This window comes from Anabrus simplex, chromosome 1 (genome assembly GCF_040414725.1).
Source record: "Anabrus simplex isolate iqAnaSimp1 chromosome 1, ASM4041472v1, whole genome shotgun sequence".
Classification (NCBI taxonomy): domain Eukaryota; kingdom Metazoa; phylum Arthropoda; class Insecta; order Orthoptera; family Tettigoniidae; genus Anabrus; species Anabrus simplex.
This window is the reverse complement of record NC_090265.1, coordinates 358,440,137-358,467,101: the sequence shown is the minus strand read 5'-3', so window position 1 is coordinate 358,467,101 and position 26,965 is coordinate 358,440,137. Positions and strand designations below refer to the sequence as shown.

The 26,965-nt window shown below is 36.9% G+C and overlaps 1 protein-coding gene across 1 annotated transcript in view; it reads right to left on the bottom strand.

The window, feature by feature from the left end:
- Positions 1-26,965, bottom strand: part of egg (eggless) — a 351,731-nt gene that overhangs the window by 101,526 nt on the left and 223,240 nt on the right. Inside the window, exons 18-19 of the mRNA XM_068226657.1 lie at positions 26,761-26,906; positions 3,791-3,968 (exon numbers count right to left, since the gene is read on the bottom strand). Coding sequence (XP_068082758.1) covers positions 3,791-3,968; positions 26,761-26,906 — 324 coding nt within the window. The remainder of the gene's footprint in view (positions 1-3,790; positions 3,969-26,760; positions 26,907-26,965) is intronic.

Genomic DNA, 26,965 nt, shown 5'->3' with positions numbered 1-26,965 from the left:
GAGGAACTGCAATCCTATGATCAAGTTGCATCACCTGGCCACCTACTTCACCTACTTCAGCTGATCTGCTTTAACTCTGATAGAAAACTGTAGAGGTTTTCTGGTGAAGCATTTAATCTGGTTCTCCCTCTGGTCTGCTTTCCATCTACCTTTCCTTAGAAAACTAGTTTCCTCACGAACAGTTCTGTCATAGCTAACATATGTCCAAAACACTGTAAAATATGGCATCGGCAAATTGTGGATAGCATGTGCTGACTATCTATGCATTTAAAATGGAGATGTTAGTTCTTCTTGCTGTCCAAGGAATATGTAGCATTTGCCACCGGCACCACATTTCAAAGGCATCAATTTATATCTTGATGCTTTAACAAACAGAAAAATACTGAACACAAATATTTCTAAAAATTGTTTCTTTGTTGTTTTGTAATCTGCTTACCAGATCATATCTTTGAAAGGCTGACAACTGCATTTTGGGCAACAGCTATAATGCTGCTGTATCTCTGTTCCACAGCTGCCCAAGATAGAAACGAATGATCCACGGTAGATTAATTAACAACTTCATTTAGTGGAGGCAAGTGTTGTATTTGGTGTGTATTAGCTTCATTGACAATTATTAGCTTTGTTTAAGTACTACTTTCAGCGGTGATCAATTGGAGTGTATCCCAAAGTTCACAGCATCTTTGGAGAGTATAGTGGCATTACCGGCATATCACTTCTGATCACCTACTAACACATCTCCTAAGTTCTCCAAAGCATGTCTTATAAATTTTACATAGCCACTGACTGGCTTTGGTGGTAGAATGCAATCTTGTTATACACCCTTCTCGATGGTAAAGGGTTGTGATTGTTTTTTTTTTTTTCTTTTTCTATCCAGATGATTCCACTTTGTGTAGCAGAACATTTTTGCACTGGGTATACAAGATTTTTAGGGACACCCATCCCTGTCAACACTCTCCAAAGATTACTCCATTCAACACCATCAAATGTCTTTTTATAAACAAAAGCACAGTAAAATCGGAGTGTTATCCAGCCAATAGTCTGTGTGCCAAGTTTTGCTGCAAATATCAAGATGCTATTCCACTCCATCATCATCCAGTGCTTTAAGTATCTCAGCACTGATATCATCGGGACCTGGTGCTTTGTTTGCTTTAGTGTTGTACCGAGTGCACACCTTCTGATTTCATTATGTTTGGTTCCTGTTCTTCATCTAATAGGTTTGTAATGTCTTCTTGTCGTGTATCCCTGTGCTCTTCGCTGTACAGTTCAGTACAATATTCTTTCTATTACTGACTCCATCTCCCAAACTACATTTCCAGGTTTGTTTTCAATTGACAGGCTCTTTGGTTTGAATTTCTGTGTGATAGTTTGAATTTTCTTGTAGGGACCACATGTTTTCCATATGGTTGTGATGCTCTTCTATCTCCCTACAGTTTTCTTAACACCATTATTTTAATCTTGGCAACACATTTCTGAATTCATTTGGACATTTTGTTGTATGCTTCTTGGCTTCTTTGGTATGCAATCCCTTTTGTTTCATAATTTTCAATCTCGCACTAGTGATAAAGTTAGCAATGCCTGTGTGTACTGGCATTAGTGTAAATATCCTTTGCCATTTCTATCAGTTGCCCCTATTGTGATTTATTTTAGTTTCTGCCATTCTTGATGTGTATTTTGATTTGTCATCTCTGATTTGATCTGCTTCAGGCCTGGTTTGATTTCTGTTTGAAGGCTACAGATAACATCTCATTTTATCATAAAAATCCCATTTGTTTTACGTGATTGTTTTATTTTCCTCAATTTCAGCCTACACTTCCAACACTAATAGCTGATAGTGAGTTCCACAATCAGTGCCAGGGAAGGTTTTTACAGTTTAGCACTGATGTCCTCCAATGGGAGTTAATCATGAATATGAATAGGATGATGATTGCGACCAAGAAGAAGACCGAGCTCAATGGCTGCAGTCGCTTACGTGCGGCCAGTATCTAGTATTCAGGAGATAGTGGGTTCAAACCCCACTGTTGGTGCCCTGAAGATGGTTTTCTGTCGTTTCCCATTTTCACACCAGGCAAATGCTGGGGCTGTACCGTACCTTAATTCAGGCCACAGCCGCTTCCTTCCCACTCCTAGCCCTTTCCTATCCCACCGTCGCCATAAGACCTATCTGTGTTGTTGGTGCAACATAAAGCAACTTAAAAGAAGAAAATCCTCTGTCCTCTATTTTGATTTTTGGAGAAATTAATGCAATAAATTTGTGTAAGCATTTTGTGCAGTCAAACCAGAATGGCGAAAGAGCATTAACATAACTGATTGATTTCCAGAAAGAGGTGTATTTACTCCATGTAGAAAGTGTCAAGCAGTGCACAATTTTGAATTATTTCTGAACAAAAATTTGTTTTGACGATAAGAATGGTAGTCAGTATACATGAGTGAAAGTTGCATAAATCCATCCTATTTTTGTAATTATTTAGCGAGTCTTCTAATTACTGTACATTAACGGCAAGTCAGTTTATTCAAAGTAATAAACTTCATTGGTTTTTTTTTTTTTTTTGCTAGGGGGTTTTACGTCGCACCGACACAGATAGGTCTTATGGCGACGAAAAACTTCATTGTTAGGTTCCGTATTGAGTTTGATGATTTTTTAGTATTGAGAAGGTGAAATATTAAAATTTTGTATTTACTTTAAGCAAAGTCAGTTTATAGTAAAATACAAGAGATTTTAATAAATACAGTAAGTCACTGTTTGAATTTGAAGAAAACGATTCTTCAGTCAATCATTTTTAAAAATGTAAATGTCTTTCATTTCTGTATCCTTGTTTTTAAAAAAAGTTTTTACATAGCATCCTCCATTGGAGCAAGCAGAATTTGGAAATAAATTTGTTATTATTACAGTAATACTATCCATAAAATGTAAACTATACTATATTCTGAAACATGTTGGACAGTTAGTTTAACACAGTTGAAAATACATACAGTAAATCAAACACAGTACAGTATTCATTTTATGGATGGCCCTGCAGTGTATGAGTAGCATGCCTACCTCTTACTCAGAGGCCCTGGGTTCGATTCCCGGCCAGGTTAAGAATTTTTACCCGGATATGAGGGTTGGTTTGAGGTCTACTCAGACTACATGTTTACAGTTGAGGAGCTATTTGAAGTTGAGATAGCGACCCCAGTCTAGAAAGACAAGAAAAATGGTTGACAGGATTCATTGGGCCGACCAGACAACACCTCGTAATCTGCAGGCCTTCGGGATGAACAACGGTTGCTTGATAGGCCATGGCCCTTCAGAGCTGTTGCAACATGGGGCTTTGTTTGGTTTGGATTAATTTTACGGGTTGTTACTGCAGTCGATTTTCAATTAACATTTGTACATAATTCTGAGTTATATGTAGTTATATGCAGCTAAACTTGTTTCAACCATAATACACAGCATAGTGCACAACCCAGCAATCCCTGAACTTGAATACTGAGTTAAGCTGTTTTGAAACAAGACAAAAATAGGCAAGAAATAAATAAATAAAATGACGTGTACACACAAAATTAAAATTTTATTTACATATAGATGAAGTACTTGCAGAAGAATTTCCTGAAAATGTGCAACTTTCTCTCCTACAACAGTAATCCATAAATATTTTAAATAACAAGACTTCTTCTATCACACATAGTTTATTAATATCAGCAAGTAGAATAAGAACAAGATTTAAGATGCTGTAATGGAAACACACAGGAAAACTGACAATGTAACATGCAAAGTAAGCAAACAACCTTTCTCAGCGGTTGACACACTTACTTCATTCGCTCCCTGCTCAGTAAGGAGGCGGCCAGCATAAATACATATGAAGCACCCTTGAGGGATGTCATTGAGGCAGCGGATACCCCAGCCTCGATTCTCTGTCTTGAAGACTTGAAGCCTCAGTTGTAATGGATGCTGAGCTACTCGATTCAGGCATGTGCTAGCGCACTTACACCTATAAAATTATATTGTCAAAGTTCACTCTTCAGCAATGTCAAAAAACAATTATCATATGTACATCAAATGCAGAAAACAGGTAATCAATCAAGCAGTAAAGCAAAGAGAGATGTTGGTGGTGATTATTGGTTTAAGAGGAAGTATAACTAGACAATAATCCTCTATTAACACTAATCAGAGAGAAAAAACTGAAGGAGTCTGACACTTCGAAAAATGAAGGTGTTGGCCAAAGAAAGACAAGGGCCAAGAAGAGCATGAACATGAAAGACTCCGTAGTCCTTCAAGGCTCAAATACCGTTGGGGTCAGAAAAGAACAAGAGGTCGGATATGATAGATGAAAGTGAGGAGCCTGGCACAAGTAAGTGGAAGCATTGCAATGACTCAGCTAAGGGCCCTGTGGTCGCCAACCTACACTCCCAAGTTGAGAGCACCTAGGGCCCCTTTTAGCTGCGTCTTACAACAGACAGGCGATACCATAGGTGTTGTTCTACCATCCCCACCCACAGAGGGATAAAAGAAAAGAGCAACTTACTTGACATGACAATGACACAAAGAAGATTAAGTTGAAAGAAATGTTTTTATGTTACCCTAATTAGTTTGTTAAGAATAAAGTCATAATTTTTTTTTTTTTTTTGTCGACTCAGTCAAAAATGAATATAACACTTAGAACACTATAAAATAACTGTAAAAATTAAAACCTGTTTCTTTCTCTTACCCCAATGAGAAACAGCCAAACAAGGTAAAGATATGGGCAAAATGGCCTACGTGAAGTTAAGGTTTGCATCAGTACTGAACCTAAGAATGAACTGATATGCCATTTCTAGTCTCTCAGTGCAGGAAAAAAGGCAGAAACACTGTTGGGACAAACTTTCCCTTCCCTTTATTTCTGCCAGTAAGTTTTCATATAATGGCTTATCTGCTGTCTTTGTTTGGCAGAGAAATCCTCTTCTTCTCCCTTTCTTGAGGGTTTACCCTACCAATTACCAATTTCTGGATATTGTTTCTGTATCTGGTCCCGTCTTGTACAGTGTCCGTATATTTTCACTTAACAAAGGAAAATTTAATGTGTCCTCCTATTCAATACATAACATAACTCCATCATTAGATGGAGTAATAAAAGACAAACATGTTTCAACCTGTTTGAGCCATCTTCAGTAAGAAAGGGGAAATTAAAGTTATTTACATAATAGAAGCTAAAAAGGTGTCAAAAAATGAAGGAACAAATAAAAAACAAAAGAGACATGACGGAAAATAAAACAATTCAACATATACGTATCTCCATCATTAGATGGAGCAACAAACAACTTGCTTGAGACATCCTCAGTGAAAAAAAAAAAGTTAACATTTTTATATAATTGAAGCTAAAAGTTTGTTAAAACCCGCAAAGGCAAAGAACGAAAACAAATGAGATAAGATGGTTAGTGAGGTTATGGACCACTTAGTCCAATTTATTTTCTTTTTTTTTTTGTGCGTGATATAATAAAAAAATAGGATGAAATCACTGTGTCAAAAATTCAGAATTGACAGTCCATCTTTGTAGAGTCACCATCACCACAAATAGTTAAGGGGGAGCAAAAAACTTGAGAATCCAAGTTTGAGAGGAAACATGCGCCAGGTGAAATGCATGTGACATGTGATGGAAAACCGCCAATGAATTTCAAATTTTGGGATAGTAGCACCCTCGAAAGGCCTGATATTCTCAATTTCAGCGGTCCCGCTATCACTGATCGTTTCCAATGTTGGCCAGGTGCGCCTGCGCTATTCTAAATACTCAGGAGGGCAGCGAAAAAATCGAGAAACCATGTTAGAGAGGAATACCTCTAGTTTATAGGACATGAGGAAAGCTGTGTGGGCAATATTTCTACATAAAGCATCCACTGATGAAAATCCCCAGCATGATTTATGTCCCACGGGGGAACTTTCGTGATGTAAATATAACAGGTCTTTAGTTACTGGTGAAGTTTACAGTCACAAACATTCCCTGCCTACACCAATAATTGACATTATAAAGCCTGTGTTCAGGAGACTTTCTCATCCAGAACCACTTTGTAAATGCTTGCATGGTCAAACTCAGAACCCTAATGAATCATTCAACAGTGTCATATGGAGTAGGGTTCCAAAAACAATGTTTGTAGGATATCAGTCATTGTGCATTGGTGTTTATGAAGCTATAATGCTTTAAATGAGGGATGTGCTGGTAGGATGAAAGTTATGCAACAATTAGGGATCGAGCCAGCAGTGAACACTCTCGGTACATTACAAGAAATTATTAATATGAGGACCTCACCTGGATGCTTCTGTTATCTCCAAAGCATTACGAACTGTGCAGAGAAGCCAGAAAAGGTTTAGGGAAGATGCTGATGACCCTGATGATCCAGAATATGGTGCTGGTATGCATTAAAAAGGTAATCTTAACTTGTTTCTTTGTTTTACTCCATTTGAGTTTTATTTAGGAAAAGGTACCAATATTTCAGGTAGTACTAAGCATATGAGCATACAATTTTAATCACTCTTGGGTGTTTTACACATTTCTGTGTTTTCATAACATCATTACTTAAAAACTGTGGATTTTATTTGGCTACAAAGTGTTAAAAAATCAATAAAAATAGGTGTCCATTAAAAAAATTATATAAATTCAGTAGGGTTCCTATTCAAAGTCTGAACATAACTGTTGTCGCAGAAGCCCTTAAGCTGTATGCATACCAAATTTCAAAGTGATATTATTGATAGTTATCACAAAATGTGTACCTGAAGTAGGCAAAATTAGCACTGCAAAGACAGGGGGTACCACCTTTCCTTAAGTAGTTAAAACTCTAGGTTATAAAACTATACAAACATGTACGGCATCTGGAGGGACAGATTTTATTTTTACTATTGCATGAGATTGAAGGAAATTCATACTTAAATGTGGTGCACTAGCAGCCTGCAAGTACCATATCCACCGCGAGAACTGATTTACGCAGTGAATAGTTCATGGAACCAAAGACAGCCGAAGTGGTCCGAGTGGCTCCACATCCTGCGTTCCCGAGACATAAGCCTCCGAGCTCATTGTCGCCATAAGGCCGTGCGAGGTAGAGCAAGTTATTTGATTTATCTATATAAATAAAATCATAACAACCGTGTGTCTGTACATGGACTATTTTGGTGAAATTTGCATATTCCAATAATGGACGAACCATACTCAAGTAACTTTTTTCTTTTAATTCTTTGTTGCATCCTTTAAGTAGCCTCATTATGACATGTAACGATCTGTATGCTTTCCCAACAATGTCATCAACATGACCCTTCCAGTGCAAATTACTTTCAAATCTCACACCTAAGTATTTGCACTTGCCATCTTTTGGGATAACTACCTCATCCAAAGTATATTCAAATTCAGTTTTAAAGCTCCTGTTTGTAAAAGTTGTAACAGTTGATTTGCCTCCGTTAACCTTCATATTATTTTCTTCAACCCGTTGTTGGATACTTTCAAGGTCCCTTTGTAATTCTGAACAATCCTCAATGTTGTTTATTTCCCTATAAACAATTATGTCATCTGCATACAATCTTATTTTTGATGTTATATTGTTCCCTAAATCATTTGCGTATATTAAGAAAAGTAACGGACCGATTATACTACCCTGTGCAATTCCCTTCCAAAATTTCTCTTCCTGCGATACATTATTTCCTACTTTCTGAACCCTTGAATTTAGAAATGTTTTTATCCAACGTGTAACCCTTATGTCCAATCCTATTCCCTCCATTTTCTTTAATAATATTCCATGTTCCACTCTATCAAAGGCTTTGGAAAGATCTATGGCTATGCAATCTAACTGACCTCCTGAATCCAATTGATCTGATAATGTCCTGCTGAAATCCCACCAGTTGTGCCTCACAAGAAAATTTCTTTCTAAATCCATACTGGCTCCTCATGAACTAATTTTTATCATCACATATCCTTCTGATGTACTTTGATATTAAACTCTCCAGTATTTTACAAACTATACTGGTCAGGCTGATTGGTCTGTAGTTCTCTGGTTTCCTTTTATTACCCTTTCCTTTATAAATTGGTATTATTATAGATTCCTTCCATTCCTTTGGTATTACATTATTATTTATGACATAGTCAAAGAGAAATTTTAAATAAGGCACTATGTACCACCCCATTATCTTTAATACCTCCCCAGTAATTTGATCACTTCCTGCTGCTTTTCCTTGCTGAAGCAGTTGGATTTCTCTGAGAATATCTTCATTTGTGAATGAGAAGCTTCTTGTTTCCCTCTGTGTCTCTCCCTCTCTATCTTCTGTTTCGGTTTCCAACTCCTGACAATCATCTACTGAATCTCTGAATTCCCTACTAAAGAGGTTTGCTTTCTCAGTATCTGTTAAACAGTGTTCACCTCCTTCTCCCACCATTGTAGGAATTTGGATTCCTTTTCCTTTTTGATTCCTGATGTATGAATACAGCTTTTTCCATTTCTCTTTGTGGTCATTACCCTCTTGAAGTATGCCATTAATATAATTCTCTTTTGCCTCCTTTTCCACTCTATTCAGTTCCCTCATTAGAAGAGAGGTTACATCATCGACCCCACAATTCGCTTTGAAAGCCATAAGTCGCAGCCCTCAGATGTTAACCTAGAGAAGAGAAATATTTACTTACCAACAATTCCTTACTACAGGGATAAATACCAGATAGAGGAAATCGACATTAGTAGGTCTGATGATTGGAGCAAGGGGAACGATTCTCGCTTTTGCCGCTAATTTCTGGAAACAGATGTCTCTGCCAGTTACAGCGTTACGGGAGATTGCCATCATAGCCTTAAGGGGCTCACTGATAATTCTAAGAAATCACTGTTACAATTAGGTTACCTTCAACATTTATCAAGTACAGTATATCTATTTATTTTCTAAAAATAAATGTAAAAGTATACTTTGTCGCAAGGCAGCCTCTGCATGAGAGGAAGTATTTCATAAAATAAAATAAAATAAAATAAAATACTCTCCCTACCCTCTTTGATTTTCCTGTTTACAATTCTACATTTTCTTTTTAATTTTCTTATTTCCCTTGTATAATAAACAGGGTCTGAGGTCATTTTACCCTTCTTAACAGGTACGAATCTCTTCTCTCCTTCCCAAATGATTCCTTTAAATTTAGCCCAAAGTGTATCCACATCAAATACTTTAATACACCAATACCGGACAGCTCTATCTCAAGAGCATTGAGTCGAGTGCGAACAGCGATGGTGGTGACATCTAGCGTGTTGGTGTGAACAGCATACTCGTCTATGCTACAGTTGAGAGGAATGCACTACACTCATTGGAAATATTTTTGTTAAAATATTTTAATAATCATAATAATTAAGAATGAAATTTTAAAATATGAAATGCCTCTTTCACAAACCTCCAAACGAGCATTATGTTAGCCGTGCCTTTTGCTATGTCTTGAAAATTAAAAGCAGCATGTTTGAGGATCCACCCATCCTCTGGGGGAAATATTTAACAACTACCTACTCTCTCCAGTTTTTTTCTGGCCTGGCGAAGGACTTTGTATGGACTTAGCCTAGTTTTGCGGCCGGATGCCTTTCCTACCACCAATCGTATGTGGAGGGATATATATTCACTACCTCGTGTTTCTGTAGTTGTTTCTCGTGTGACATGTTGTATATATTTGAAGATGCGTATGAATACGAACACAAACCCGTAGCCCCCGATCTACAGGAATTAACAGACGCGAATAAAATCTCCGACTCAGTCGGGAATCGTACCAGGGTCCTCTGAACCGAAGGCCAGTGCGCTGACCTTTCCGTGGTGGTGATTATTTTTTTAAGAGGAAGTACAACTGGCCAGCCATCCTCTATTAACACTAATCAGAAGGGAAATGGAAGAGATACAACACTCCGAAGAATGAAGGTATCAAAAAACGGGGGCACGAAGCGCTAACCATTCAGCCAAAGCGCCAGAGCGGGCAGATAACTTAACAACATCCATGATTTATTACAATTTTGGGAAAGAGAAGCTGTAATTAAGGAACAGGTGTCTGATCCATTATTTTGACTTCTCCTTCTTTTTCTTCTTCTTCTGCTTCGATACGGCCGATCTTCCCGAATGCTACAGGAGAACTCAGCTCACGCTGCTCTCTCGTTTTTGCTGTACTTTGAATTTTCTGCTGTACCTCTGAAGACAGAAATACATAATATGTTTAACACATTGGGGTTATGGTGAGTGAACTAGGATGTTCTTGACAAGGAAGAAGTGTTCAGAATTTCCTAAAGTCTCTTTCACAAATTTAAGCATGAAGAATTACCATACACACGTATTAATTAGTTGGACTGGTGCTCAAGCCTGTGCCTGTACTGAAACAATTGTCTTGCCCGCTTCTGTGCTGTAGTGGTTCATGTCATTAGCTAATAACCCCGGAGGCCCGGGTTCGATTCCCGGCTCTGCCACGAAAATGAAAAGTGGTACGAGGGCTGGAACGGGGTCCTCTCAGCCTCGGGAGGTCAAGTGAATAGAGGTGGGTTCGATTCCCACCTCAGCCATCCTGGAAGTGGCCATCCTTCTCCAGGCAAATGCCGGGATGGTAGCTAACTTAAGGCCACGGCCGCTTCCTTCCCTCTTCCTTGTCTATCCCTTCCAATCTCCCTATGCCCCCGCAAAACCCCAGTTCAGCATAGCAGGTGAGACCGCCTGGGCGAGGTACTGGTCATCCTCCCCAGTTGTATCCCACGACCCAGAGTCTGAAGCTCCAGGACACTGCCCTTGAGACGGTAGAGGTGGGATCCATGGCTGAGTCCGAGGGAAAAACCGACCCTGGAGGGTAAAACAATAAAGAAGAAGAAGAATTTTCTTACGCCGGGCTGAGTGGCTCAGACAGTTGATGCGATGGCCTTCTGATCCAAATTTGGCAGGTTCGATCCTGGCTCAGTCCGGTGGTATTTGAAGGTGCTCAAATACGTCAGCCTCGTGCAGGTAGATTTACTGGCATGTAAAAGAATTCTTGCGGGACTATATTCCGGCACCTCTGCGCCTCCGAAAACCGTAAAAGTACTTACTGGGACGTAAAGAAAATTATTATTATTATTATTATTATTATTTTCTTACAGTAAAAAAAAATGACTGGATTCGAAACTCATGGCCTTCAATTTTCAATTTCAAGACTACCGCGATAACCATTACGCTACAGGCCCACAAGTTTTCGATTGTGAAATTTATGGTACTGTTTAACAATGTCGACCCTCAAGTTTGAGTATACTAGAGTTCCATATATGTTAATATTATTGCTTTTACATGCCACTAACATTTCAGTAGAGTATTTGATTGATTTTCTTAATATAAGGGTCATAGAATGTAACCTCAACACAGATGCGAGGTCATTACTTTTTTAATACTTGCTGTCCTTATCAGTTCCCATGCCCATTAGCTTGTGGGTAATTTGTTCAGCGCATAACACTTTTCTTGGAATATAACTGCAATGTAAGATTATTTAGTGACAAACAGTGATACATTATAAACAACACGGCAGTGCATAAACACCCCCCTCCCTTTTTCTCTCCTCGGTCTCTACGATAGACTGTGTACCCTTCTGGAAATACTTCTCTATTACCCACCCCTTCTCTCAATCACGATTTCATTCCTATCACCACATCAGTCTCATAAGATTCCATCAATGTACCGAATTTTAATTGTTTATTTACTACACTTTGACAGTTTACCAAGAGCAATCTCAGACCCCTTCCTCCCTAAAACTTGACTGTTGCAATTGGGTAGCTTGAAATTCCTTACTTTCTTGAGTTTCATTTTCTAGTTGACTGAGCCAGCTTGAAGTACAGCTGGTGAGTATTATAACTCAAGGGAATTGCCTGTTTTACAGTACATATCTTAAGATTAATAAAATCTAGAATAATATTTGCTATCTTTCGTTTACCTGAATTGTTTAGATGGAGGCCATGTTTTGTATAACAGTATATCTCAAAACTGCTGCATTCAATAACCTGAGTATTCTGAAAATGTTTACAAATTTTAACAATATCTGTATTGACCTTGTCCACTTCAATGTTCACACACGAGTCTCTACTCAAATCATGCCTGTGGGGCATTCAGCAGAAATGGCAGAAGTACAAGAAGGTAGATTTGGAAAACCTGAAATGAAGCTGGGATGCATTGTTGATTATAACTCACATATGCATGGAGTGAATATTGCTGACCAGTATCTTGCAATGTATCCATTCATGAGGAAAACAGTGAAATGGCCCAAAAAGCTTTTCTTTTTCATTTTACAATGCTCCCTCTTCAATGCATTTAGGCTTCATCAAAAGAACACTAGAATCAAATCCCTCTCATTTCTGTTGTTCATGCAAACAGTCAGTAGATATCTGATACACGATACACAAATAATTCAGTCAGTATCTCCAGTTCCTTCTGAAGCATCTTCATCAAGTATGCACATCTCTAAATCCCCTCCCCCACGACGAGCACCAACAAAGGACCCAGTTTTCCGCTTGATGGAAAAAGGAAGCAGCATGTTTTTGTTAAGTTTTCCCCTGTAAAAAGTAAAAGCACCCCCTCAAGAAAGTGTAGAGTGTGTACAAAAAAACCAAGTTAGAAGTGAAACAATATGGTACTGCAATAAGTGTTGGTGTTCCTCTCCACCCTGGAACCTGTGACACCAGATATCACACCCTCAATACCTTCTAGAGGTAAGCACAAAGTATCATGTTTCTAACATTTATAGTTCAGGAGTAATGGTAAAATTTATTAAGTGATGCATGTTAAGAGGGCCAGGCATGAAAATGGCTGGTCCAGGTATTCAAGTGTCCTGCTGAGAAGCCGGTAATGAACGTGTTAATTAAGGCCATGGCCGCTTCCTTCCAAATCCTAGGCCTTTCCTGTCCCATTGTCGCCATAAGACCTATCTGTGTCGGTGCGACGTACAGCAACTAGCAAAAATGTATACAACTAAGGTTGTGTTACAAGGAGATTCCCACCTTCCAATACTTGTCAGTTTCTTATAGTTAGTTTATTATGTATTTACATAACATAATCCACCTTAATCTCAGAGTACCAGTATAATATTAAGCTGGATTATGTCATGTAAATAATAAACTAGCTACAGTATAAGAAACTGACAAGTATTGGAAGGTGGGAATCTCCTTGTAACATAACCTTAGTTGTGTTAAGCCAATACAGGACAAAACATGACATTTATAAGCTGCAATAATTCTGTATATATAATAGAGTTGTGAATTTCAGAGAACTGTGGGGAAATCATAACTGTATAAAATTTGAGTTATATCAGTTCTTCGCATTATTATTATTATTATTATTATTATTATTATTATTATTATTATTATTATTATTATTATTATTATTTTTTTTTTTTTTTATTATTATTAACAACGTAAGTTTGTACTGTAATATAACAACATGTATAGTATTGCACAAGTACCTATTTTTTGGTGCATTTCATTTTTCTCACCTGGGCGACAGCTCTAAATGCAGATCAGGGAAACGAGGTAGTCTAGGGAGCGGTGATAAGGGTACAGAGATCTGGAAGTCAAGTAGGGATGACATAAAAATGTTAGTGTTGAACTGTAGAAATATTGTAAAGAAAGGAATAGAATTAAGTAATTTAACAGATATACATTTACCAGATATTGTAATAGGAGTTGAATCATGGCTGAGAAATGATATAATGGATGCAGAAATTTTCGCACGGAACTGGAGTGTGTATCTTAGAGATAGGATACGAATGGTGGGAGGGGGAGTATTCATTCTGGTGAAAGAAGAATTTGTGAGCTACGAAAAAGTTAAAGATGACAAGCATGAAATTCTAGGTGTAAGGCTCATCTCTAAAGATAATAGGCAACTTGATATCTTGGGAGTGTACAGACCAGGAAAGGTAGCGCTGACACGGATTCAGAATTATTTGATAAGATAATCAGCTATGTGGGAAACGCCATGGAAAGGAAAGTGATTGTAGCGGAGGATCTGAATTTATCAGACGTCACTTGGAAAGGAAATGCGAATGACAGGAAGCATAACCAACAAATGGCAAATAAGTTGGAAGCAGTACCATATCGCTGATAAAGCAGGCATAAGGCAGTTTTTAAAAAGTAACCATGATCGGTGGAAAACAGTAAATAAAAATATTAACAGACTCTGGGATGGGTTTAAAGCAATTGTTGAGGAATATGAAAACAGATTTGTACCTTTAAAGGTGGCAAGGAATGGTAAAGACCCAACTTATTATACTAGAGAAGTAAAGAGACTAAGAAGGAGGTGCAGATTGGAAAGAAAAAGAGTTAGAAATGGCTGTGGAAGTAAGGAAATTGAATGAGCTTACTAGGAAATTGAATCTGGCAAAGAAGGCAGCTAAGGATAACCTGACGGCAAGCATAATTGGCATCCATACAAATTTTACTGAAAAAAGGGAAGGGTATGTGTAGGTACTTTAAGGCAGAAACAGGTTCCAAGGAGGACATTCCAGGAATAATTAATGAACAAGGGGAGTGTGTATGTGAGGATCTTCAAAAGGCAGAAGTATTTAGTCAGCAGTATGTAAAGATTGTTGGTTACAAGGATAATGTCCAGATAGAGGAGGAGACTAATGCTAAAGAAGTACTAAAATTTACAGATGATAACAATGACATTTACAATAAGATACAAAAGTTAAAAACTAGAAAAGCAGCTGGAATTGATAAGATTTCTGGGTATATACTAAAGACAATGGGTTGGGATATAGTACCATATCTGAAGTACTTATTTGATTATTGTTTGGTTGAAGGAGCTATACCAAATGAATGGAGAGTTGTTATAGTAGCCCCTGTGTATAAAGGAAAGGGTGATAGACATAAAGCTGAAAATTACAGGCCAGTAAGTTTGACATGGGTTGCATGTAAGCTTTGGGAATGCATTCTTTCTGAATATATTAGACATGTTTGCAAAAGTAATAACTGGTTCGATAGAAGGGAGTTCGGTTTTAGGAAAGGTTATTCCACTGAAGCTCAACTTGTAGGATTCCAGCAAGATATAGCAGATATCTTGGATCCAGGAGGTCAAATGGACTGTATCGCTATTGACCGGTCTAAAGCATTTGATAGGATGGATCATGGGAGACTACTGGCGAAAATGAATGAAATTGGACTAGACAAAAGAGTGACCGAATGGGTTGCTATATTTCTAGAAAATAGATCTCAGAGAATTAGAGTAGGTGAAGCTTTATCTGACCCTATAATAATTAAGAGGGGGATTCCTTAAGGCAGTATTACTGGACCTTTATGTTTTCTTATATATAGAAACGATATGAGTAAGGGAGTGGAATCAGAGGTAAGGCATTTTGCAGATGATGTTATTCTGTATGGAATAATAAATAAGTTACAAGATTGTGGGAAACTCCAACATGACCTTGATAATGTTGTAAGATGGACAGCAGGCAATGGTATGTTGATAAACGGGGTTAAAAGTCAGGTTGTGAGTTTCACAAATAGGAAAAGTCCTCTCAGTTTTAATTACTGTGTTGATGGGGTGAAAGTTCCTTATGGGGATCATTGTAAGTATCTAGGTGTTCATATAAGGAAAGATCTTCATTGGGGTAATCACATAAATGGGACTGTAAATAAGGGGTACAGATCTCTCTACATGGTTATGAGGGTGTTTAGGGGCTGTAGTTAGGATGTAAAGGAGAGGGCATATAAGTCTCTAGTAAGACCCCAACTAGAGTATGGTTCCAGTGTATGGGACCCTCACCAGGATTACTTGATTCAAGAACTGAAAAAAAATCCAAAGAAAAGCAGCTTGATTTGTTCTGGTGATTTCCGACAAAAGAGTAGCGTTACAAAAATGTTGTAAAGTTTGGGCTGGGAAGAACTGGGAGAAAGATGACGAGCTGCTTTAGTAAGTGGTATGTTACATGTAATAAATATCAATTTTGATCCATATTGATGATATTTGATTTAAAAAAATCCAATAAGTTAATTTAATAATTTGACCACCTAATCAATACAATAAATCTTGTCTTTGTTGAATTACAATGACATGTTAATTAAAATGGTACACGTTTCGCCTTACATACAGGCATCATCAGCCATGGGTTTAACCTTGAAATAAAATCAGGCACCTGATTTACATATAAATAAAATAAAACTAATTTATAAACAACATTGAAGGGACAAAGGAGAGAAAAAAAAAAAAAAAAAAAACATGTGGTAAAGACTAGTACAATGCTGGTTTTAAAGATATTGCTATAAGTGAGAAGTTGACAATTGGTGAAAGTATTTGCAATATTGACATTGGAAGACTACTATTGTAAGTAAAATGAATAAAGGAACATTTTGTTATAGACGAGTGGTAAAATTGCTAGCGGTTAGAATTAGATAATGACGAGAATGACAATCAAAATCATATTTTTAAAAACATAATGTTGAATAAAATAATGTTGATAGATGGTCAAGTGACCTGTAATTATTTGTTCACGAAAGATAAAGGTCAAAAGTCAATAGCACATGGTGAAGTTGTGGTTCACTTTGATGAAGAAGTACGAGGTTGTAGTTGAAGGTTAATATACGATGTTTATATTGGACCTCTGTGGACCATCTCATTTGATACAATGCTATAACATTGTTAAGAATAAGGGTTTATTGAATGGTGGTCAAAAAGGCAATGTGACAGTTGAATGTAGCTAACGCGTTGAATGTTGGATCAGAAGTAGAATCTGTAAAAGGAAACCAGAAGAGTGGTGTTAATTGTATGAAAAAATCGTAATAAACCTTTTTAGATGGAAATCGTGTACACTTACCATTTGACGATGGTGAGGGTAACTTGTTATGTTGTGAGCTAAAAGTTATTGACGACTGTCGAACTCTTCCTATGAGGGTTATAGCTGTAGATTTGTATTGGAGGGGGACCTGTTTGCGAAGGCTTTACTATGGGCTTGTTTGTAGTACTTGGGGGGGAGCTACTATCGGTGGGGGAGAAGTGGTATGTTCCGAGCTGTGAGTGGAGAGATGGCGTGGAATAAAATTAGTAGACGAATAGGTTTGAGTGGCGTCCTTAAAAGTAGGAAAGATCACAATATGAAGATAAAGTTGGAATTCAAGAGGACAAATTGGGGCAAATATTCATTTATAGGAAGGGGAGTAAGGGATTGGAATAACTTACCAAGGGAGATGTTCAATAAATTTCCAATTTCTTTGAAATCATTTAAGAAAAGGCTAGGAAAACAACAGATAGGGAATCTGCCACCTGGGTAACTGCCCTAAATGCAGATCAGTATTGACTGATTGACTGATCACTGATAATTGTGTGTAGAGATATTTTTTCATCTAATTCTACATACTTATTTAATGGAATTGTCACTGCAGGGGAAAGGCTTTATAACATCGAAATTTGATGCAAAGAGGTGGCTGCCAGGAGAAACCTGAATCTGAAAGCTAGATAACGCATAGGAAAGCAGTTCACAGAATGAAGACCAGACGGCAGCAGCAAGCACTGAATGTTCTTGCTGCTGTCTTACCAGTACACACCCACTACACGGATGCTCTAATGTGCCATGAATCGGATCACTGTATCGATTCAGTAGCGTGAACGGAATCAAATGAATCGAATATCCCACCACTAATTAAATCAGCTTCTGAGGGACCCACAAGGTACACTACGTACAGCTGACAAGTTTGTTGTCATCTTAATTGCCTCATTTCACTCACTGCAGTTAAGACTTTTGTGTTCTTGAATATGCTTATTGGCTGGGTATCTGGGCATACTGTTTATATAAGACAACATCTTTACCTTTACATTGTTTCTGGCTCCAGTGTTCAAATAGTAATTTGTAATATTTGTCAAACTTTCCCTGTGTCTAAAATACTGTATTTGTCAAAAATTCCAATCGAGTTACTAAGATGTAATATAATTAGACGTGAAATTTTCCAAGATAACTTTCTCAAAGCGAATGTGAACAAATTACTGGGTTCAAGTAATATCTTACAAGCATTTACATGTCGTAAATACACTTCACATGCAGAACAAAACAAACCCAGTCCCCTAAATTTTGCATATATCATATCAGTAACGAGGTCATCTTGAAGCTGTAATATTTCTTTCAAAAAACTTACTTTAACATCAGAATCTGTTATGAATTCTGAAGCAAATTTGCTTGGAGGCACTATCTAAAATCAATATACTAAGCTGGGACAGCCTGAGGTGTTTATAACTGTAAATTTGTGATCAGCTTTCAAGAGCAGTGAAAATAAGGAGCTCTAAATTCATTCATAGTTTATTCATTGTCGAGAGAAGATCAAAACAGATGGCTGCTTAATTGTACTTTGTCTTCAAACAATAACCACCACCAGCACCAGCACCAGCACCACCACACCACCAGAGAGGATTAAAAATTAATCTGTGCAAGAGTAAATTACAAACAATACATTAACTCTATACTGAAGTATTGAGTTCATTAATACATATCTGAAGACAGCAGATTATATCAGTGAAGATTGTCTTTGTTCTTTTGTGTTTTCATGTTTGTTCTTGTCTCCTCTTTCTATTGCTCCCTGTTTCCATATTGACCTATCATTGTGTTTGTACAATTATGTGTTCCTTTTCTTGCTCCTGTCTGTCTTTATATCACTTGATTTTTGACTCTTATTTGTTCCTTTCCGTTACTTATATGCAGAGTGGAGAATTCACCTGAACAAAAGTAACTTTTCTAGTAATTGTTACTTTACATAACATGTAATTTCTCCTTGAAATATGATAGAAATAGTTAGTTTACACAAAATGTAATTTCTACTCATAATTTACTACTTCAAATAAAATTGTAATCGTTGCATTTTAGTAACCGACATATATCGTATTGAGAGTTTGGCAACACTCGAGCCCCAGCTCTCACAAGGCTTCACACCAAGGGTATAAAGCCAAGGATAAAATGTGCATCATTTATTCACAGCTTGTTGTGGTTACTGGTTACGACTTAAGATAATTGTGTACTATGTGGTCGAGAATGGAACGAGAATAAACATGTGATGACGAAGGGCTTAAAGCTACTACAGAAATTCAATTCCCCTATTTGAGTAAATATTCTGAATTAGTTGGCCCTGAAAATAATGAGAATATGGGCGTGATATGCAAACTTTGCTTAGGAGTAATCATTTTGAAAGTTCCAAGGTATCATGTTCAGTCTCAGTGATGATAGCAACTTAATATCTTTATTCTAAAAAATCAAAACAAAAAAGAGTAGTATAATTTCCTTGCAAACTATGGCATCATTCCAGCCCCATGTGACAAAAGAGAAAAGCCTGGGACTTTTCTAAAGACTGACATATTGCAAAGTAACTGCAATTTTACTGTTTACTTGGTAGATAAGTAATTTGTAATTGTAATTGTGTACAAGTCTAATTGCTTTTATTTTGTAAGTTTCCCATCACTGCTTATTGACTCAATACGATCCTTTTCTACTTTTGTGTTTGTCCTGTGTTCCTAGTCTTTTACCACTTGTATTCATCCTTATTTTATGTCTATTCCCTTTTCCTGTTTATCTGGCTTCCTTGTTACCCCACATTTCCTGCTTCAAGATTCAAGATCTGTCAAGATGACCCAACAAGGAGAAGTTGGGAAGTAGAAATGAGCTCATTGGAGGCTGAGAAGAAATGAATGTAGGGGAATGATGGGAAGAGAGCCCATTTACTTGAAGACGGCGTTGTCTGAAGATGCGGAGATTGCTCTTAAATTTTTATTTTTCCACATTTGTCCTCCACCTTTTCTACTGCTTCCTCTTCACACTGACCTGTCACTGTCTTTATTCTTTTTACCGTATTTACCAATGTAATTACCCCCCTTGCATAATTTTCCCCACCTTTAATTTTGAGATGGAAATTTTGGGAAAAAAAATAAAAATTTGCATTTTTCATGCCATGAACATGTAAAATTTTCTGTCAGCAGTGTGTTTTCTATTTACAGTATATATTTGTAGAATGTGCAGTTATTAGGGCTGCTGAGGGACATTACGAAGAAAGTCCTCAGCAACATTGGAGGCACAATTTAGAAGCGCTGAGAAATGTTTCTTCCAAGGCTCTAATATGTCTCCATTATCAGTTAAAATGGAGTTGTCAACAGTCTTCAATGACCCTGATGAAGATCGAATTGGACCATATATCTCCTTTATGCCTGCATAGAAGTTTTGCAGGTCATGGGCATCAGATTGTCTTTTCAGTTCTTCATGTGCATATTTCTTGCATTATTCAACAGATTAATATTACGTTTATTATTTTATTATGTTAAAAAATAAAAAATTCTTCTATTTCAGTTTACTTAAAAGGTTAAGTTTGTTTAGGTTGTCTTTAACTAGGTTAATGGTTTCAGCTATGGGAATGTTGGTGTATATATTCGTAATATCGAACGAGTGCATATCGTGATTTGGATTTAATTTAAGTGTATTTGTGATGTTACTGAATTCTATGGAATTTTTGACAGAGGTTCTACTGGAAAATGTATAATATTTAGCCAAGAGCCCCTACCCGGCTACAGCTGGATAAAGGGAAATGATGATGATGATGATGATGATGATTTAGCCAAGAATTTTTGTATGAAACAAGAAACATTGTCAGTCGGACTATTTTTGAAATTAATGATAGGCCTGATTGGAACATTGGTCTTATGAATCTTTTGTCAAGATCTAGCAGTGGGGAGTTTGGGAGTCATTAAAATACGTTTGGAAATTTGTTGTTCATTGAAAAGGGTTACAATATTATTTAAAATTCCTTAAAGGCTTTTTTGAATTTTATTGGTGAGATCTTTCCTTATGACGGAGAAACTCTTATCGTAAAAGAAAAGTTCTGTTTTACTGATGTAATCATTCTTATTCATTAGAACCTTGGTGTTTCGCTTACCTGCCTTTGTAACTATTACATCATTTTTTAATTTCAATTTTAAAATGTGTTTAGCTGGGATGCTGGGTTTTTTCGCATGTTTTTCTGTGAATGAATTCTGCAGTTTTTTCTGTATTTCATATCTAATTTAATCTTATTTCTCATAGGGTAATTTGCTGATGGCCAATTCTTATTCCACTACAGTGTTGATTATGTTGTTTTTGTTAAGAAAGTTGACCCAGTTGTGTTTAGGTCCCTTGCTGAGGATCTCTAAGTCAATCTCATTCAAATCTAAATTTGCGAGATTCATAACTGGTGAATGAAAATTGTGGTTGACTTGTTGTTTATGTTGGGGAGTGAGAATGTTTTTTGAAAAGGATGCCAAATTGTTGGTTTTCAAATTTATTAACTTTTCATTCGAAGTGTCGTGTTTTCTTGAAATGATTTGAAATAGTCTCAGATCAACATGTTTTTGAAAAGAATCCCATTCCAATGGAGCTAAGGAAAGAGGAGCTGCTAAATGAGTGTCCAACAGTTTTCCACTGAGACAAGATTTCCTTTTACAAAGAAACTTAATTTCTCTTCTTGTACGTAATGTGTTGACTTTGGATTGCATTTTTCATTCCCAACTAGTGCTTTTGCATTTGTTGAGATTGGCACTTAAGAATTTTGGGGGAGACACTGTTTTAAAAAGAATATGTCTTTGCCAATTTTAGCAACTCTGATTTTTATATTTAAAAACAAATTTGCATTTTTATATGCCTGGTTAGCATTATTATTACAAGCAATGAACTTTATTCCAGTTCCGTATTGACTTTAAATATCTAAGATGAAATTCTAAAAGAACTTAATTGTGTAAAGTTCACTTGTTCAATATACATTTGCCATTTAATAAAGGGTCTGTTTAAAAAGCTACATACAATTCCGAAACATTTCATTTCTTTGAAAATGCATGAGAGTCCAGACCAAAGCCCTGCAACAAAGGCAGCTACGTTAAAAATACATTGTGTAGCCAGCGTATTTCAAAATGGTGTCAATTAATGCATAGATAACTGTATAATTTAAAATGGAATAAAAGGAATAAAATGTTACATTGATTTCCATAAAAAATTGTTAAGCTTTATATACAGCCATCAAATGTATGCCACGGGCATAAATAAAAAGGACAGTTCCAGGGTGCAGAAACTGAAAAAGAATTGTTAATATATATATTAAGAAACGACTCCTATTCAGTTTCACACAGAATGCTGCCAGTTAAAAGTGTTAGAGGTGCAGAGAAAAGCAATACAAGAATCTCACACTTTAAACCAAGCAGTGTGTGGCTGTGTAGATTTATGAAGAGGAACAACCTTTCTCTTCAAAAGAGGACATCTGTACACCACTGATTGCCAAAACACCATACTTTAAATGGGTGGAATTCCATCAGTATTTTAGAGTCAAAATTAAATTAGTATATTTTTCCCTTCCATCCCCTCTTTTTTTTTTTTTTTTTTTTTAAATGTTAAAAACAGACCATCCAGCTGATGTGCAAGCATAAATAATAATTCAATCTTTAACAGTAGGTTTGTAATGCCAAATGTATCCTCCTTATCTTGCATGCCTCCGTAAGTTGGACTAAGTTCGTGGAACCACATGTGTCCTACTTCTGGAGGCTTTACTGTATGTATGTCCACTACTCTACAATTCTATTACCAATCTATCAGGTTCTTTAAGAAGAAGTGAGTACCAATAAATGAAAATGTGGTTCTTATTCTTGATGAATCTCCCTATCAATGTTAATATCACTTTAATGAGTCAAAATTTTGTGAAAGCTAGACTCTGATATCTTCTTCTTCTTCTTCTTGTACCATATTCTCATTGGATGCTGGCTGTCATCAGGGCAATCTGATTCTTGTTCTCGGCAACATGGAAAAAAGTGGGGGTACTGACCTAATACTACTCTGATATGGAAAACAAAAATCAGAATCCATCAAAAGTGTAGTTGTTGGCCATCTTGATTTGAGCTGGCACATGTTTAAACAATTTTCTTACATTCCCTGAGTAACCTACTTTTGCTACTGCAGCTGATTCAGAACATATCTTGCAATAAACCAAACATTCAAGAATACTACTGTATTCACAGCACTGATTAAAATTATTCCTCATATTTAGAGTTTGTGATTTTTTAGTATTTGCGATGTTGTTGTTTGAGTCATCAGTCCATAGACTGGTTTGATGCAGCTCTCCATGCCACCCTATCCTGTGCTAACCTTTTCATTTCTACGTAACTATTGCATCCTACATCTGCTCTAATCTGCTTGTCATATTCATACCTTGGTCTACCCCTACCGTTCTTACCACCTACACTTCCTTCAAAAACCAACTGAACAAGTCCTGGGCATCTTAAGATGTGTCCTATCATTCTATCTCCTCTTCTCATCAAATTTAGCCAAATCGATCTCCTCTCACCAATTCGATTCAGTATCTCTTCATTCGTGATTCGATCTATCCATCTCACCTTCAGCATTCTTCTGTAACACCACATTTCAAAAGCTTCTATTCTCTTTCTTTCTGAGCTAGTTATCGTCCATGTTTCACTTCCATACAATGCCACACTCCACACAAAAGTCTTCAAAAACATCTTTCTAATTCCGATATCAATGTTTGAAGTAAGCAAATTTCTTTTCTTAAGAAAGCTCTTCCTTGCTTGTGCTATTCTGCATTTTATGTCCTCCTTACTTCTGCCATCGTTAGTTATTTTACTACCCAAGTAACAATATTCATCTACTTCCTTTAGGACTTCGTTTCCTAATCGAATATTTCCTACATCACCTGCCTTCGTTTGACTGCACTCCATTACTTTTGTTTTGGACTTATTTATTTTCATCTTGTACTCCTTACCCAAGACTTCATCCATACCATTCAGCAACTTCTCGAGATCTTCTGTAGTCTCAGATAAAATAACAATATCATCGGCAAATCTCAAGGTTTTGATTTCCTCTCCTTGGACTGTGATTCCCTTTCCAAATGTCTCTTTGATTTCCTTTACTGCCTGTTCTATGTAAACATTGAGAAGGAGAGGGGACAAACTGCAGCCTTGCCTCACTCCTTTCTGGATTGCTGCTTCTTTTTCAAAGCCCTCGATTCTTATCACTGCAGACTGATTTTTATACAGATTGTAGATAATTCTTTGTTCTCGGTATCTGATCCCTATCATCTTCAGAATCGTATTTGCGACAAATGCGAAATACATCGAAACTTTGTCAGTGTATGTGCCTTCATCTGGTATGACCCATATGAGTGGGTTTTAGCGATTTTGAATTAGCGATAAAATGCAAAATTGGTTCAAAAAGCAAAATTATGCAATTTATGCAAAATAGATGCAAAACTCTCGGTTTTATACGAAATAAACATATATCTTTTTAAAAAGATGCATTTTTCTTAAAAATAAGATATAAGTTGTTATTTATTTCAGGAGAAAGAATTATTACGGCGCCCATTGCGATTGTAAGGTGGGAACATACTTTGACTGACACTTCCGTCCTGGTGCACGGAATATTTATAAGTTCATTATCACGGTTAGCTGGTCAGAGAGCTTTATTCTGTTTGTTTTGCAGCCTACCTGATTGATGTCAGATGATTCCTGAAGCTATTTTCTCTGTGTACATAATAACTCTGAGCTGAAGTACGGGAAATAAAAAGCACCTCAGTTTGCCGCTCGTTGTAAACAATCATGGCGGCATCCAAGCGCGGCATGGATGAGGTTATTCGTAACTGGCTTCAAAATAGTGATGTTGAAAGTAGAAATGCTTCTCTAGAGAGTGAAAATACTTCTTCTTCTTCTTCAAATGACAGTGACGAAAGTGATTCTGATTTCAGTTCCGAGATGATGGTGAAAATTGAAACTACGTGACAAAACCAGAATGCAACAAGAGCGGGTGAGAAGTCTAGTAAAATGATGCTTGGAATTATGATCTTGTTGACAATAAGCCTCTTTCTGTAACATGCAACCCAGTTTCTGAAATTCACTCTATAGTGAAGAGGGGGTTGGGAATGAATTTCTAACCCCACAGCTCTGGGATCACGTTACTAAGGAAACCGATGCCTACACCTCTATATTTCTTGCTAATTTATCTGCTTCCCTTGAAACCAGTAATACTTACGAACAAAAACATTGGTTTCCTGTTACTATAGACGAGCTAAACGCTCACTTTGATCTGTGTATTCTTATGTATGCGATTAGTCAAATTTATGTTAAAGTGACGAAAAAATACATAAATGGTATGCAAGGGAATATTTCCTTTCACAAGTAATAGTGGGCCAAAGGGTTAAATCATTCAATGTGTGGAATATCTTTCACTGGCCAAAGAGCACTGCAAAGAATAATCAATCAAACAGCAAATACACTTTCAAGCACACACGTTCATTCTCTTTGTGTTGACCCTTGATCGTAGTCAGTTGGTGTTGAGCAGTAGTTCCTATTTTAAAGTATGGTAGCGATTTACTTCATTGTCTGGTAACCATGGGTAGAAGCCAAGTGACGATCAAACAGCATGCCCGGGTCACAAATCGGGACATTGATGTGCCAACTTTGCAATCAAAGACTTGAAGAAAAAAATGTTTTGCAGTACTTCCTTTGCCTCGGCAGCACTGCTATGCATTTGGGCCTCCACAAACAGTGTAGATGATGAATTTTTTTTAGCAAGTACAAGATAATTGTAACTGATAGGTGGTCTCGAATGAAGGAGGACGCCATTTAAACAGTTGGCATGTTGTACTTCAATCATCATTGAAATTCCTATTCCTTGTAGGTGTGGTGTACTGTGATAAATAAATACGTTCAGAATAGTATTTTTCACTTTGAAATTGTGTTTGTAAATTTGTAAATAGGCATATTAGTGTGTGTACGTTAATATTTCTTGCAGTCGAATGTTGATGAGTGTCTTATTTTCTATAGTGAATTCAAAGGTTGTGGGCTCGGATCCCACTGGTGTCCGGTTGGCCATTTTTGTTCTGTACTTAACATCTCTTCAACACGTACTGAATGTACGTAACACGACCTAACAGGTTGAAAGTCTGTTTCGATTAGCAAATTATGTCTATTTGTAACCAATTTGCTACAAAACGCTACATTTGAGAAATTTAGATGCTACAAAATGCTAAATTTGAAAATCAAAACGCTAAATCTCTTATTTTTAAATGCTATAAACCACGAACTCTACTCATATTTAATACATGCACAAACAACAAATTAGCATATTTAAAGGGTAAATATTAAAGAATATTTTTAACAAAGATAAAGTTACTCAGGTGAAAATAATCTTTGTTAGTCTGAAGTTAATTAATATTTTAACAAGCTATCACAATTCTGCAAATTTGTAATTACTAAGAAAGAGACTACTATTTCATTACCATCTGCCAAGAATGTAAAGGTTTTCATATGATCTGGAATAGAATTACCTAGACTCTTTAGGTTAATCAGAACCTTCTCGATGCTGCTGCACATAAAAGAACAAAATAGTGCTACTTTTCGTACTGTTTAAAGCCTCCAGCTCATTACAGCAAGACCTGTTGCTACCATACTTGGTTAGATGCTTGATTTCAAGGCTTCAGGCTGTGATTCCTGTAATAGTCAGCTGACATTAAAGAGTACTTCAGTGCAAGAGAGCTTTGTCAGTAGATATTTATGGAAATTAAGGAATCCATGTCATGGCAAAATCCTGACAATCTGGCATTTTAAAGACTGATAATAATTAACGCGACTTTAAAAATACAGTATTATTTTATTCAAGCTAAACCATGCATCCACAGACACGACAATAGCGTAGTTCATCACAAGTATATAGGTCAGCAGACAAGCTTGCCCCTAACCCTTCAAAGAAATCAAGAACACTTTATGATTTAAGGGTGTGCCACTTTATGTATTTTACCTCTGGGTAAATTGCAACAAAGGTATACTAGATGTCAACAACTCACCGTGAATTGCACTCGTAGATGCCTGTCACGACTGCCTCTGGAAGTCGTTTGTAGATGTATCCAACAGTGGGATCTATGGCTGAACCTTGTTGTCCAAATGCTGTACCTTGAATGGTTAACTGCCAGCAAGAACACTTTTCTCGGTCCTGCATGGATATACATACATACATGCTTTACAGTAAATCACACTAAACAAGCAAAACAT